The following is a 14,064-nucleotide window of genomic DNA, read 5'->3' as shown; positions in this document are numbered from 1 at the left end:
TTTGGCAGCAATCTACCTAATTTTTTTTTTTAAAGATTTATTTATTTATTTATTTGAGAGAGAGAGAATGAGAGACAGAGAGCATGAGAGGGAGGAGGGTCAGAGGGAGAAGCAGACTCCCCGCCGAGCAGGGAGCCCGATGCGGGACTCGATCCCGGGACTCCAGGATCATGACCTGAGCCGAAGGCAGTCGCTTAACCAACTGAGCCACCCAGGCGCCCTGAAGCACCAATTCTTAGTTAAGCTCACCAGTAATCTTGTTATTCATACACAATTTATAAATATTTAGAGGATATGCCCAGTTTTAATACTTAAAAGTCCTATCAGTACACGGCTCTCAGGTTGTTGGCTACAATCTTCCCAGTTCCTACGGCCAAGACTTAGGAGTCCTGAGGTATCCTGACCAAATCTCCGGGAGGGCCTATTATGACCTAGATGGGAAGGTGCTCAGGGCTGGCTCTCAGGAAATGACAAGAGAACTCCCTTCCTTGGTCAAGAGCCTAACTCTGCTCTATAGAACCAGGCAAAGGGGGGTTCCTCAACTGGCTGCAAGGCTGGCACACAGGATGCGCTTGGGATTGATATCCAATACGGTGTGTTAACTGAAACAAGATCTCTTCTCTGACCCAAATCACACACATTTTCTTAAAAACTTCACAAGTACACATCAGCATGAACAGGATATATATGCGAACAACAGTTTGGCTGACTTCATTCCCCCCCAGGTTTCATTTGATCTATGACTTAGCACAAAAATAGCAGACAATGAGAGCTGGCTTTTAGCCCTTTAAAGGATGTGTATAATTAGCATCTTCACAACAAAAAAGGTCCAGGCCTTCCTAAACAAGACTCCTTTAACATGAGCAAGAAATTAAACAATGCAATTGATTTTAATTCTTCTATTAACTCTGTTTTTCCAACTACATATTTAGTAGTTTTTGATATGTGATCTCTGTATCATTCATCTATATCAAAAATATCTGGGAATACTCCTTAAATCTGCTTATACCTTGGGCCTTTAAGCCCAAACTTCTGGTGGTGGGAACCCAGAATATGCATTTTATAAAAGTTCTCTTGGCAATTCTTATGCATCTTGAACTCTGAGAACCATGTTCTAGGAAAGTTCTTAAGCAGCTCTTTTAAAAATGGTTTCCTGAGGAAATCACACTTTCAAACAACTTACATGGTTCTGGGGGGAAATAGTCATATAATTTATAAAATCAATTTTCTGTTGGAAATTTTCCCCTGAGAAGCATTTTTCTTACTTGCAAGATTTTCAAAATTCATGTCAACTATAGTAACTATGGCATAAGACTGGAGCAAATAATTTTTACCTCATCCTTCACCTATATTAATTTAAATCCAATAATGGAAATCACAAATGGAATTGTCCTTTTCAGCAGCTTAAAAATTTTCCCTGATAGGAAAATGCTAGAATAAAACTTACTGTCTACAAAAGCTTTTCCTGTTAAATGTTTAAGAAAGCACTGTGTTTGATTTCTTTAAGAATCCTATTTTTAGCCTTTCAGTTGTAAGCCCAAATAAAATTTCATGCTAGTAACATATTAGTAGAAGGCGACCATACGCTAGCATAAAGAATATAGGATTTCCTACTTATAAAATTAGACAAGAAAAGCATTAATTAAAAGGGCAAGCATTTTCTAACTCCCAAGCTTCCTTTTTAGACTTTGACCATTCATGAGTCATTCAGAGGAAAAGATGAAAGAGAGGACTGAGGCCTCACCTGTATGTGGATGGTGTGCTCAGCGCAACTCTGTGCTTGGCTTATGAGCATATTCTTCTGCAGGCACCTTTCATTATTTTCTTTAAATAAACCCCTGGAGGTTACTCTGGATGAATACAGGTCTGCATCAATTGTGATGTTGTAGATAATGGCTATGATAAAAATCACAAAGAAATTTTATTGCAAATAAACATTTATAGAAAAACCATCCCTGCCTTATTGTGTCTTACTGGGTGAAGTCAAGGACTTCAAGAAAATATAAAAACAGTCTTTCCATGAATGGATTGTGAGCAGTGGATGGCCACGGCATTTGTAATTCAGACTCTGGTACGATATAGGGAACTGTGGTTACAGAGAGAGGGGATTCAAAGAAGCATGGCTTGAAGAGTGGGGAACAAAGTGGACTTGCCACCAGGAAATCTACAGAGGGAATTTGGTCAAATTATTCACTTCCTCAAGCATCGGTTTTATCACCCCTAACATGGTAATATGATAAAGGAGGAGTTACTGAGTGCCTACAATTGAACACATTCTCAGATGTTCCCTTATACAAGTTTTACTATCAACCTGGAAAGTGGATATGATCTCATATTTCAGATACTAAACAGAATAAAAGAGGTAAAATAAACCAGCTCCATTCACACAGCTAGGTCACCGTCAGAAATAAAGCTAGGGTAATTTTAAAATCAGGGCTCATGTTCTTTCGGCTTCCATGCGGTTGTGAGGATTAACTGTTATTTGAGATCAACTCTGAGGGAACACCCTAGATGCTTTATTTGGGGCGGGGGGAAGGCATGCAACTCCACAGTAATAAGTTTGGAGTCCGACAGACTTGGTTTGAATTCTAATCCACGATTTATGAGCTCTATGACTTTAGGCCATTTGTGTAACCTCTTTGAACCTCCATTTCCTCATCTATAAAACAGAGATAATACTACCAACCCAGGGAAATGAAAATGAAAAAAAAATGCAATAAAAACTGATGTTAGTAGCCAATATACAAAGTATCAGAGCCTTCAACTAGAGTCTGCTGTCCAAAACTGAGAAAGAAGACCTGATGATATTCAAAGCATCAGCTGCCTTATCTGGGGTTACTCCAACTTATTTTACTATTTTCAATATTTTAAAGGTTGAGTGGACTTCCAACCTACAGGTTACCTTTAAAATATCTATTAGAGATGTTGGATAATTTTTCTTGCTCCAATGACTTAATGAAGTTAACAAAGATAGATAAAATATAAGTGAATCAAATGAACTAAAAAGTGGTGAAAATGATATAAAGGAAAAATGCCAGGGAGGCGAATATAGCCAGGATAGAGTTAGTACACATGGTAATACTAGATCATTTTTCTCAAGTAGCCTGTGAAAAGGATAGCCTCATAGGCAATAAATCAATTTTTTAGGTTATTAACTTTAAACTGGAGCAAGTACCTGATACAATAAATAATAAAGACCATATGCTTTAGAAATTTACTTCTCAAAGTTGTGAAGATGGGATTCTGGTCTCACATACTATTATTGCCAGACAATTAAGTGACAAATGATCATGACTGGCTTGTCTGTGTGGACCTGGAGACATCAAGGAAAAGGTCCCCAGTGGGAAGAAAGCCCAAGTAAGGACCTTCTCTGAAGGCGGAAAGCTGCTTTCCAGTTACAGCAACAAAGCCCCCTCAAAAAGAGGAAGATTTAGGAGACAAATCCATGCTTTCAGGCCAGGAGAGTGAACCAGCCAGCCGTTTCTGCCAACTAATACATTTCCTGAATTAATGTTTTAGGCAGACTAGCCACTTAATGTTCCCCCCCACCCCAAGCTTTGTTGAGATGTGATGGAGATATAATATTGTATCAATTTCAGCTATACAGTGTAGTTATCTTATATATGTAAATATTGGGAAATGATTACAATAAGGTTAACAGATCATCACCTCACACAGTTGCAATTCTGTGTGTGTGTGTGTGTGTGTGTGTGTGTGTGGTGAGAACTTTGAAAATCTCTCTTAGCAACCTTCAGATAGACAACCCAGTGTTGTTAGCTATAGTCACCATGCTGTACCTTGCATCTAGCCACTTAGTGTTTATACAGGAATGGTTTTTGACTCAACTCTCCTGGCTACTCAAATGGACCTGGTACAAGGCAGATCTGTGAGATGTGCTACTCAGAGTTGGGTCAGCATTTGAATGCCTGAATGGAAAAATGCCAGAGAGCTATAAGAAGTAGGAAAATATGGAAAGCGTGCAAAAATGCGAATCTAACTTCTGCTTTATGTTTTTAACCTATGTATTTCTTGGTATGAATCATGACAAAGACTGAAAATAGAGAGGCAGGTTAAGTTGGTTTGTTAACCACTTAATGAAACACTTGTAGGAACTGCAGGTGTCTGAAGGTTAGAGCCCAAATCTGATGGAAGGGGGATGAGAACCCATGAAAAAGCAGCGAGAGAAAGAAGGCAGTGTTTAATCAAGTGCTAAGTCCATTGCCATGCTCTGCGGGTGCTGGAGCAGGAGAGATGAGAGTGAGGGGCAGTGATGTGGAAGGACTCGGTCACACCCTGAAAGAGGGCTCGCTGGCCCAAGAGAGAGATGACAATTCCTGGTGACATTTGTCCAATTTTCCTCACTCTTTCTTGCTGGCAGGACACATTTCAGATTTTTACCCACTTCTCCAGATTATTTAGAACATTTAAAACACTGGGCACAAACTGCATATTGTTTATATTTTCTCTTATCTCATGCCTATTAATTCCTCAAGAATAGGAATATTTGGTACTTGTGCTATACACACTGTATCTAGATCATGTCATAGCGGACATATGGCATAAAATATGGGTGTAACATCAGTGTCCTCTGTGCGTGCCCAAGGTTTGAGGTAAGGAACCCATGGGTAAAAGACACTTAGATAGAGTTGGGAGAGCCTGGGACTAGGTCCAGAGATGGTAACCTTCTGCTGCAGAAATTTACTTTCTAGAAAAAATACAGGAAGCTCTAACCACATCTTCCATACCTAATTAACCATTCTCAGGCACCTCGAATGTGTGGCAACTTAAATACCTGCAAGACCCTTATTCCTTCTGGTCTATAAGCCCAAAGTATAGGTTATATTCAGGACTAAAACTCCACAAGCAAACCTATCTCCACACAGATTATTTCAGGTCAACCCACCCACTCGATCGTTTCGCTTAGTAGGTCTAAACTTGGCACTGAAACAGAGTTGGAGTTTTATGTCAGCATTCTTGTTGAACAAAGTAATTTTTTCTGGTGTGAACAAAGCTTCCACAGATACATCAGCAATACTCTGTGACCTGAAAGACATAAATGGAAACAGATAGGTTACTGCCAAGTGCACATGTTATAACCTTTACCTAGAGGACCCAGGGCCAGCATTATCAAATTATTCTCTGCATGATCTAAGCACTTGGGCAGTATTTCATACTTGAAAGCTCTAAAATGGCAGGTAGGAATAAGGTCTTCTGTGGTTGTGACTGCACTGCCAGCCCAATCCACATTTAATATTTTTTGTTTGTTTGATGCATGCATAAGTGCAGGATGTGAGTCTGCAACCTCTTTGCAAATAAAGTCAAAGTCACGGTCCCTTGTTGCCTATTGCCAACCACAAACAGTGATGTTTGCTCTTCCACAAAGGAAGGGAAGAGAGCAGGTGGCAAGGTGGGAGTGGCATGGCTGATGACCGAGGAGCGAGCGTGGCTGTGGCTGAGGAGCGTGGCCGTGGCCGAGGAGCATGGCCGTGGCTGAGGAGCATGGCCGTGGCCATCTCCCTGTTGCCTCCCTTAATGGCTGGCAGCAATTCTTTGATGTGTGGCATAGGACCATGATATCAGAACTAGCCTGATATCAGAAAATGGCTGGGGAGTCTCTCAGGCAGGGCGCTAAAGACTTCAGACTCTGGCACAGCCCTTGAGATATCTAAAAATCTCTCACATACACATGGCCTCATTTGCCCCTATAACACTCCTGTGAAATAGAATATTGTCTCCCTTTTATTAATGAAAAAGTCTGAAACAAACAAAAAACATTTAGTAACATCAATTTACTGAGTAATAGCTAGCATGTGAGGAGTTAGAGCTCATGATCTCCTAGTTCCTCTGCCTAGTTCCTAGTTCCTTTTGTACTTCAGCATAATGACCCTGTGTGCACACGCTCCGTTATTTACAGAGCAGCCAGTAGTAGTAATTAGTAATTTCACTGTTCTGAGAAGTACCGCAAGAAGATGCAGAAGACATTTTCTCTTTCATCTCAGGTACCATCTGAAGGACTTGAGTCAACTGAAAAATTGTTTCATCAGTTAATCATGTACCTATAGGCCCCCTAATAAGCAGCCATAAAATACCTAACAACCAAGTACACCACGTCCTCAAACCTACAAGATCTAAAATGTCTAAGTGAATGTTTTCTGTAAGTCAATCTCTTTAAGAGAATCTTTTATCCCAGTGGAGATGGTGGCATTGATTGAAATGATTTTGTAAACTTTTTTTTTTTTTTTAATTCTCAGGAAGTTACCCAGAAAATCTAGTCTCAGCACCTTATAGGAATGGGACCACAAAATGGCAAGAATCTAGCTTGACTGATCACCTCAATAAATTGACCTGACTCCATGTGTCTTGACTTTTTGAAGAATCAAATCCACCTTTAAATAAAAAAGTTTGGCCATCACTGGCAACATTAACAGGGAGTATCGGGGCGCCTGGCTGGCTCAGTCAGTCGAGCATGTGACTCTTGACCTTGGGGTTGTGGGTTCAAAACCCTTGATGGGTATAGAAATTACTTAAAATCTTTTTTAAAAAAGGAAGTGTCATAGTATAATAATTACATAGGCTATGAAGGATGAAGCCTACCAAGATGGCTGGAGGGTGATGTTCCCTGGAAGGTATTTTTTAAAAAATTTATAAGAAATCATAAGTCCTGTGACTATGTTATCACACCTTGTATTTTTCTAATGCCATGTTACTCTTAACTGACTTTATTCAGTAAATATATTTTTTTAATGTGTCAGTCTTAAGTATGATCTGTGCATTGTTTTCCTCCCAGGTGAAGTTTTCATTAAAATGATGCACTCAAAACAATGCACTTCATTTTTTAAAAGCACATGTGAAATATTGTAGTTTATGTAATGTTGTTCGGTTCTTGAAGTATTTGGACATTTAAAACACAGTTTTCAACAGAGACAAATGAAATATATTTGGGGGGGACTCTTGATTGAATGCTCAATTTCTTTCTGATTCCAATCCCTGGCCAATCCAATATATTTATATTTGTCCTTGAATCACACAGCTCTTGAATCCCCTATTGCTCCTCCCTGCTCTTCAACTCCTACTGAGGTCAGTGAGAGGTCAGCTAAACCTAAATAATGGCTTCTTGTTTATGACTAATAATTTCAAAAGTTACTTCATAACCACATGAGAAGTTATACTTCACTTGTGTGGTTTGAGTGTTCAGTATTTTTAGAGCATTCTCATAAGGCTTCCTTTCTGTGAGATGAGGTAAGGTTATTTGGAAGATAATATTCAGAAATATCTTAGATACCATTTCAAAGGCTCTGTCTTTTCTATGTCCTTTATCTGCTCACCATATAGAGAAGAGGAACTTGACAGCAATGTTAAATATTTTTCTTCTCCCACAAGGAAAAACACATTTCTTCCTTTGACACATAAACTATGACACATAATTGTCCTGGAGTCTTCTAGAATGCATGTGGTATTTCCACAATTTCAGCACAGCTATCTGCTCTACTTAACAGGTCATTTTTTTAGTTAGCTAGTCTGTGTCTGGCTCTCAGCTGACTCACCAGAGCTGAACGACTTGCCCAAAGGCACCAACAGACACATCGGTGATAGAATCCCCATTTAAGTCACCATAACCATCCAAAGATCTCCCAAAGTACTGGAGCTGGCTCCTAAAGGCTCCATCGGATCCCAAGATTTTCTGAAAGAGCAAGTTTGACATGAAAGTATAATGTGTAACAACTGAAATGGGGGGGGAAAAAAGGAGCTTCTATACTGCACTGTTAGATTTTCTATATAGCCACTTCAAGTTGTTTTATTCTCCACACAATCCCACTGATTTTTCAATCACAGCTTTTCTCATCTGTTTATCATGCTTGCAGCCACATTAAAGAAACAGCATGAATCTTTAAACATAAAATCACAAAGCAGCAGACCACTGGGCTGAGCAGGATTTGAAGCGAGCTCAGGTATGATTGCTCTCCTAGACCACGTCTTTTATGACTTCCCTGGAAAGTTGCCTGATCAATGAGGCCCCCTTGGTCACCCTTTAAACTACCTAATAACTCCCATCCCTTAACATTTAAAATTTTTTTAAAATGCCTTATCATTTATTATGATCTGGAACACTTTATCTCACTTACCTTATTTTCCCCTCTGTCTCCTCCACAAAAAATGTAAGATCCACAAAGAGCAGAATTTTATCTGTCCTGTTCTTTTAAGATTTTATTTATTTATTTGACAAAGGTCAAGAGAGAGAACACAAGTAGGCAGAGAGGCAGGCAGAGGGAGAGAGAGAGGGAGAAGCAGGCTCCCTGCTGAGGAAGGAGCCTGACACAGGGCTCGATCCCAGAACCCTGGGATTATGACCTGAGCCAAAGGCAGCCGCTTAACCGCTGTCACCCACCCAGGCACCCCACCTGTCCTGTTCTTTACAGTATCTCCAGACCCAGGACAGTGCTTGACACAGAGTAGGAGGCTCACTAAATGTTTGCTTAATGAACAAATACAGTTCTAAAATAAGTGGGATGGATCAGATTGTCTGCATGGTACTCTGTCACTCTAACATGATGATACTCACAAGTGAATGCATCACTATGGAACTCCACGGATTACCTGAGAATATCTAATGCGAATGGTGCTCTCGTGACCGTTGTAGATATACACAGCTCCAGAGTTCTGATTTTCCAAAGGTGAACCAACTATTACATCGTTAAAGCCATCCATGTTGATATCTGAAAGAGCTGCAATCGCTGAACCAAACCGAGCATTTTCAACACCCTCAGGGCCTTCAAGAAATTGGTGCCAATTCAAAACGCCCTTGCAAAGGGGAAGAGAGGGATGATTAAAGCAAACCTTCCAACTTTTATCATTAAAATTCACAGCAAATGATGCCCAAACCAATTTGTAAACTGTTAAAAGCAGACAGGATTTCAAACCTAGATTTCAAAATTCTCTATGATGAGAATTATAAATGAGAATTCTAGCAAGTAAGCTCATAGGATGTGTGCTCATAAACCAAAGTGAAAGGAGCAAATTCCCTACTGTGGCTGCACAACCTACATAACACTGCCCATATCTTTGCCTCTTTTCCCCCCTTAATATTAGAATCTTTACCTGTTTCCGAAACTTTTAAAATTTGCTGATGAAAATCTAGTATCTTGCATAAAATTAAGATGGAGACACAACAAAAAACACAGTATCTTATTTTAGACCTTTTGTTAAAAATTACTGAACAGTGGCATAATTATAATGGGACAGGAAGTAGAAAATGATACCATTAGATTCCAGTTCAAGATGGTAACCCTGAACTCACCCCCTTTCCCTGGAACCCATCAAATTACACCTATTAATAGAACAATTCCTCCTGAAAAACAAAACAAAAAGACAAAAAACAACCGAGGGCTGACTGATCAGCTACTGAACAACCAAAGATAGAGAAAATGGCAAAAGAACACAAAGAGAGGCAGAGACACAGTAACAAAGGAAAACTGATGCTGTGGGGATGCAGAGTATGGTGAGGGCAGGCATAAATTCCTCTGTCCTTGGGCACAGAAAATAAGCCATAATTTAAAAGAGCAATTAGCATCTGAAAGAGACAACACTAGAACTCTGCCACATTGTGGAGGAGCTGCAGGCTAAGCTCTCCAAGTCAGAGGGACTGGAAAATGATGGTTTACATTATTACCATTCCACCTTAAAACTTCGGTCAGAACAGGGTCTGATCAGCAAATGAGCAGGTCTGGTTGTCTCTGTGAGCTCTCAACCTCACTGACCTCAACAAGCCCACGGTCCTCAAGCCCACACCAGTCTCAGTGGTGTGGTGCTGGGACACAGAAAAAAAGCCACAGTTTAAAAGGGCCAAGGAGCAGTGGGAACACTCTCTCCCCCTCCACTTTTAAGGCCCAGACTGGAGCAAGGGTCCAAACACAATCACCGTGGATTTAGATGCCATAACATACAGGTTCCAACCCCATAAATGGTAGGGTTCAGTCATCAGAGGGGGCTTGCAACATCAGCAAGCCCAGGGTCCATCAGCCCATACCAGCCTCTGTGGTGCCAGGGCACAGAAAATAAGCTGTGTAATTTTAGTTCTTTTTGTTTTTCTTGTTTGTTTGTTTTAATTTTTTAATTAAAACAAGTTTTTATTTTTAAATTAAAAACTTCTATTTCCTCCTTTCTTTTTCTTTCAAATTTTATTATTTTCTTTTTTCTGCAAAAAGCCACAGTTTAAATAACTAGCATATACAGCCACAGCTCCAGCCACCAGAAAAGTCACCAAGCACACACAGTCTGCAAAGGGACACCAACCTTCAAGTTTAGGAGCAGTAGCTGTTCTGCCTAATCCACAGAAACAAACACAGAAAGTCAAGCAAAATGTGGAGACAGAGGAATTTGCTCCAAAAGAAAGGGGGAAAAAAAAACCTCAGAAAAACAACTAAATGAAACAGAGATAAGCAACATGCCTGATAAAGAATTTAATAATTGTGAAGATAACAGGGCTGGAGAAAAAAGTGGAATATCTTAGTGAGACTTTCAATAAAGATATAGAAAATATTAAAAAGAAACAATCAGAGTTGAAGAATACAATAACTGAAATAACAGGGAATTAACAGTAGATTAGAGGATGCAGAAGAACATACCAGCAACCTGGATGACAGGGTAATGGAGAACAACACAAGCTGAACAGCAAAAAGAGAAAAGAATTAAAAAAAAAAAAAAAAAAAGAAAAGATAGATTAAGAGATCTCATGGATGACAAAATGAACAAACATTTGCATTCTAGGGGTCCCAGAAAAAGAGAGGAAGGTGTAGAAAACTTATTTGAAGAAATAATTGAAAACTTCCCTAATCTAGGGAAGGAAATAGACATCCAAGTCCAAAAAGTACAGAGAGATCCAAACAAGATGAACCCAAGGAGGTCCACACAATGGCACATAATTAAAATGTCAAAGGTTAAAGATAAAGAGAGAATTTTAAAAGCAGCAAGAAAGGAACAAAAAGTTACTTAGAAAGGAAAATCTATAAGGCAATCAGCTGATTTTTCTGCAGAAACTTTGAGTATATCCTGCCACTTTCTTCTGGCTTGCAAAGTGCTGAAAGGAAAACAAAACAAAACAAAACATACAGCCAAGAATACTCTACCAGACAAGATTATCATCCAGATTTGAAGGAGAGATGAAGAGTTTCCTGGACAAATGAAAGATAAAGGAGTTCATCACCACTAAAGCAGCCTTACAAGAAAAAATAAAGGGACTTCTTTAAGTGGAAAAGAAATGGCCATAATTAGAGATAAGAAAATTATGAATAAAAAATGTAAAATATGACAACATACACATAAAATGTAGAGAAGGGAGTAAAAAGGGAAGAAAAGGGGAAAAAGAAAAAGCCCCCCCCCACCTTTGGAATGCCTTTGAACTTAAATGACCATCAAATTAATATAGACTGCTCTTTACTTGGAATGTTCTATGTGAACTTCATGGTAACCACAAGCACAAAACCTATGATAGACACACAAAAAAGAAAGAGAAAGAAAGCTAAATATAACACTATAGAAACTCACCAGTCACAAAGAAGAAGAAAAAGGAATAAAACAACCAGAAAACAAATTTTTAAAATGGCAAAAAGTATCAATAATCACTTTACATGTAAATGGCCTAAATGCTCCAACCAAAAGACATAGGGTGACAGTAGATAAAAAAACAAGACCCATCTATATGCTGCCTACAAGAAACTCACACCTCAGACCTAAAGACATATACAGACGGAAAGTGAAGGGATGGAGAAAGATTCACCAAACAAATGGAAGTGAAAAAAAGCTGGGTGTAAGTAGCAATACTTACATCAGACAAAATAGACTTTAAAACAAAGACTGTAACAACAATTATTACATAATGACAAAAGGATCAATCCAAGAAGAGGATATAACCATTATAAATATCTATACACTCAACACTGGAGCACCGAAATACATAAAGCAAACACAAATGGACATAAAGAGAGAAATTCATGGTTAGTAGGGGACTTTAACACCCCACTTCTGTCTGGACCATCCAGACAGAAAAATCAATAAGGAAACAATGTCTTTGACCATCTTTGGACCAGATGGACATAACAGATATATATGGAACATTCTATCCCAAAACAGAGTACTCACTCTTTTCAAGCACACATGGAACACTCTCCAGAATAGATTACATACCAGGCCATAAAACAAGCCTCAATAAATTTAAGAAGATTGAAATCATACCATGCATCTTTTCTGATCACAACAGTATGAAACTAAAAATAAGTCACAAGAAAAAAGGAAAAAACACAAACATATGGAGATTACACACCATGATACAGAACAACCAATAGGTTAAAATGAAGCAATCAAAGAAGAAATAAAATACATGAAGATGAATGAAAATGAAAACACAATGGTCCAAAATCTTTGGGATGCAGCAGAAGTGGTTCTAAGAGAGAAGTATACAGTATACAGTGATACAGGCCTACCTCAAGAAATAAGAAAAAAGCTCAAACAATCAAAACTCACACCTAAAGGAACTAGAGAAAGAAGAACAAACAAAACCAAAGGAAACACTAAAGATCAGAGCAGAAATAAAACACCTAGAAACAACAACAACAAAAAAAAAAAAAGAAAAAAAAATCAGTGAAACGGAGTTGGTTCTTTGAAAAGGTAAACAAAATTGACAAACCCTTGGCCACATTCATCAAGGAAAAAAAATGACCCAAATTAAAAAAAAAAAAATCAGAAATGAGAAGAGCTGATACCACAGAAATACAAAGGATTGTAAGTGAATACTATAAAAAATTATATACCAACAAATGGGACAACTTAGATGAAATGGTTAAATTCCTAGAAACATACAGTCTTCCAAAACTGAACCAGGGAGAAATAGAACATCTGAAGAGACCAATTACAAGCGACAAAATTGAATGGCAATCAAAATAATATCCAAAAAAAAAAAAGAAAAGAAAAGAAAAAGTCCAGGACCAGATGGATTCACAGGGGAATTCTACCAGACACTTAAAGAGTAATACCTATTCTCCTCAAACTATTTCAAACAACAGAAGAGAAAGGGAAGCTTCCAAATACATTCTATGAGGCCAGTATTACCCTGATACCAAAAGCAGGCAAAGACACCACAAAAATAAAACTATAGGCCCGGGGAGGTGGAGCAAGATGGCGGAGGAGTAGGAGACCTGGATTTCGTCTCCTCTCAGGAATTCAGCTGGAGAGGGATCAAACCATTCTGAACACCTACAAACCCAACAGGAGATCGAAGAAAGGAATAGCAGCAACTCTCTGAACAGAAAAGTGACCACTTTCTGGAAGGTAGGACGAGCGGAGAAGTGAATCCGAGGCGATATTCGGGAGGATAGACGGCGGGGGAGGGGCCTCCGTCGGCCGCTTCTGGCAAGTGATAGAGCCGCGGGGCACAAAATCGGAACTTTTAAAAGTCTGCTCCGCCGAGGGACGTCGCTCCAGTGGCTAAGAGGGGGGTGGAACCCTCTCTGGGACAGTGTGGTCTCAGGACCCTCGGGGTCACAGAAAGACAGGGGTTGCCTGAGTGCGGCAGAGCTCCCCCAGGTATCAGAGCAGGGAAGCTGGCTGCAAAGACCGAGCGGAGGAGTGGGCTCTCCAGCTCGGGGTGGCCATTAACCGGGATCCGCAGCACAGTCGGGCCACTGCTCCTCCCGCAGGGACCCAACAAGCAGCAGATCTGGGGAGACTCTCCTTCCTCCCCCAGGAGGAGCCGCGCGGGAGTGCACCGCAGGGATCTGCTGGGTTTGGAGACTCCACCCGGGGTCGGGTGCCAGAGATAGAGGCGCGCGGTCACAGGCCGGGTGAGCACGGAGTATGGCCGGAGACCGGGGAGACGGGAGTGATTGACTGCTTTTCTCTGGGGGCTCACTGAGGAGTGGGGTCCTGAGTTCTCGGCTCCTCCGGGTCGGAGATTAGGAGGCTGCCATTTTCACTCTCGTCTTCCAAAGCTGTATGGAAAGCTTGCAGGGAACAAAAGCTCCCGAGAGTAAACCCAAGCAGATTACTTAGCCCGGACCCGGCAAGGGCAGGGCA

General features: G+C 40.1%; 1 protein-coding gene across 1 annotated transcript in view; it reads right to left on the bottom strand.

The window, feature by feature from the left end:
* LOC118006810 (integrin alpha-2) overlaps positions 1-14,064 on the bottom strand; it is a 101,826-nt gene that overhangs the window by 19,403 nt on the left and 68,359 nt on the right. Inside the window, exons 14-17 of the mRNA XM_034999611.1 lie at positions 8,596-8,799; positions 7,545-7,681; positions 4,904-5,043; positions 1,745-1,896 (exon numbers count right to left, since the gene is read on the bottom strand). Of these exons, the coding sequence (XP_034855502.1) occupies positions 1,745-1,896; positions 4,904-5,043; positions 7,545-7,681; positions 8,596-8,799 (633 nt within the window). The remainder of the gene's footprint in view (positions 1-1,744; positions 1,897-4,903; positions 5,044-7,544; positions 7,682-8,595; positions 8,800-14,064) is intronic.

This window comes from Mirounga leonina, unplaced genomic scaffold (assembly GCF_011800145.1).
Source record: "Mirounga leonina isolate KUSES-001 unplaced genomic scaffold, KU_Mleo_1.0 Mir_99, whole genome shotgun sequence".
Taxonomy (NCBI): Eukaryota; Metazoa; Chordata; class Mammalia; order Carnivora; family Phocidae; genus Mirounga; species Mirounga leonina.
This window is presented reverse-complemented; position numbering and strand designations above follow the sequence as displayed.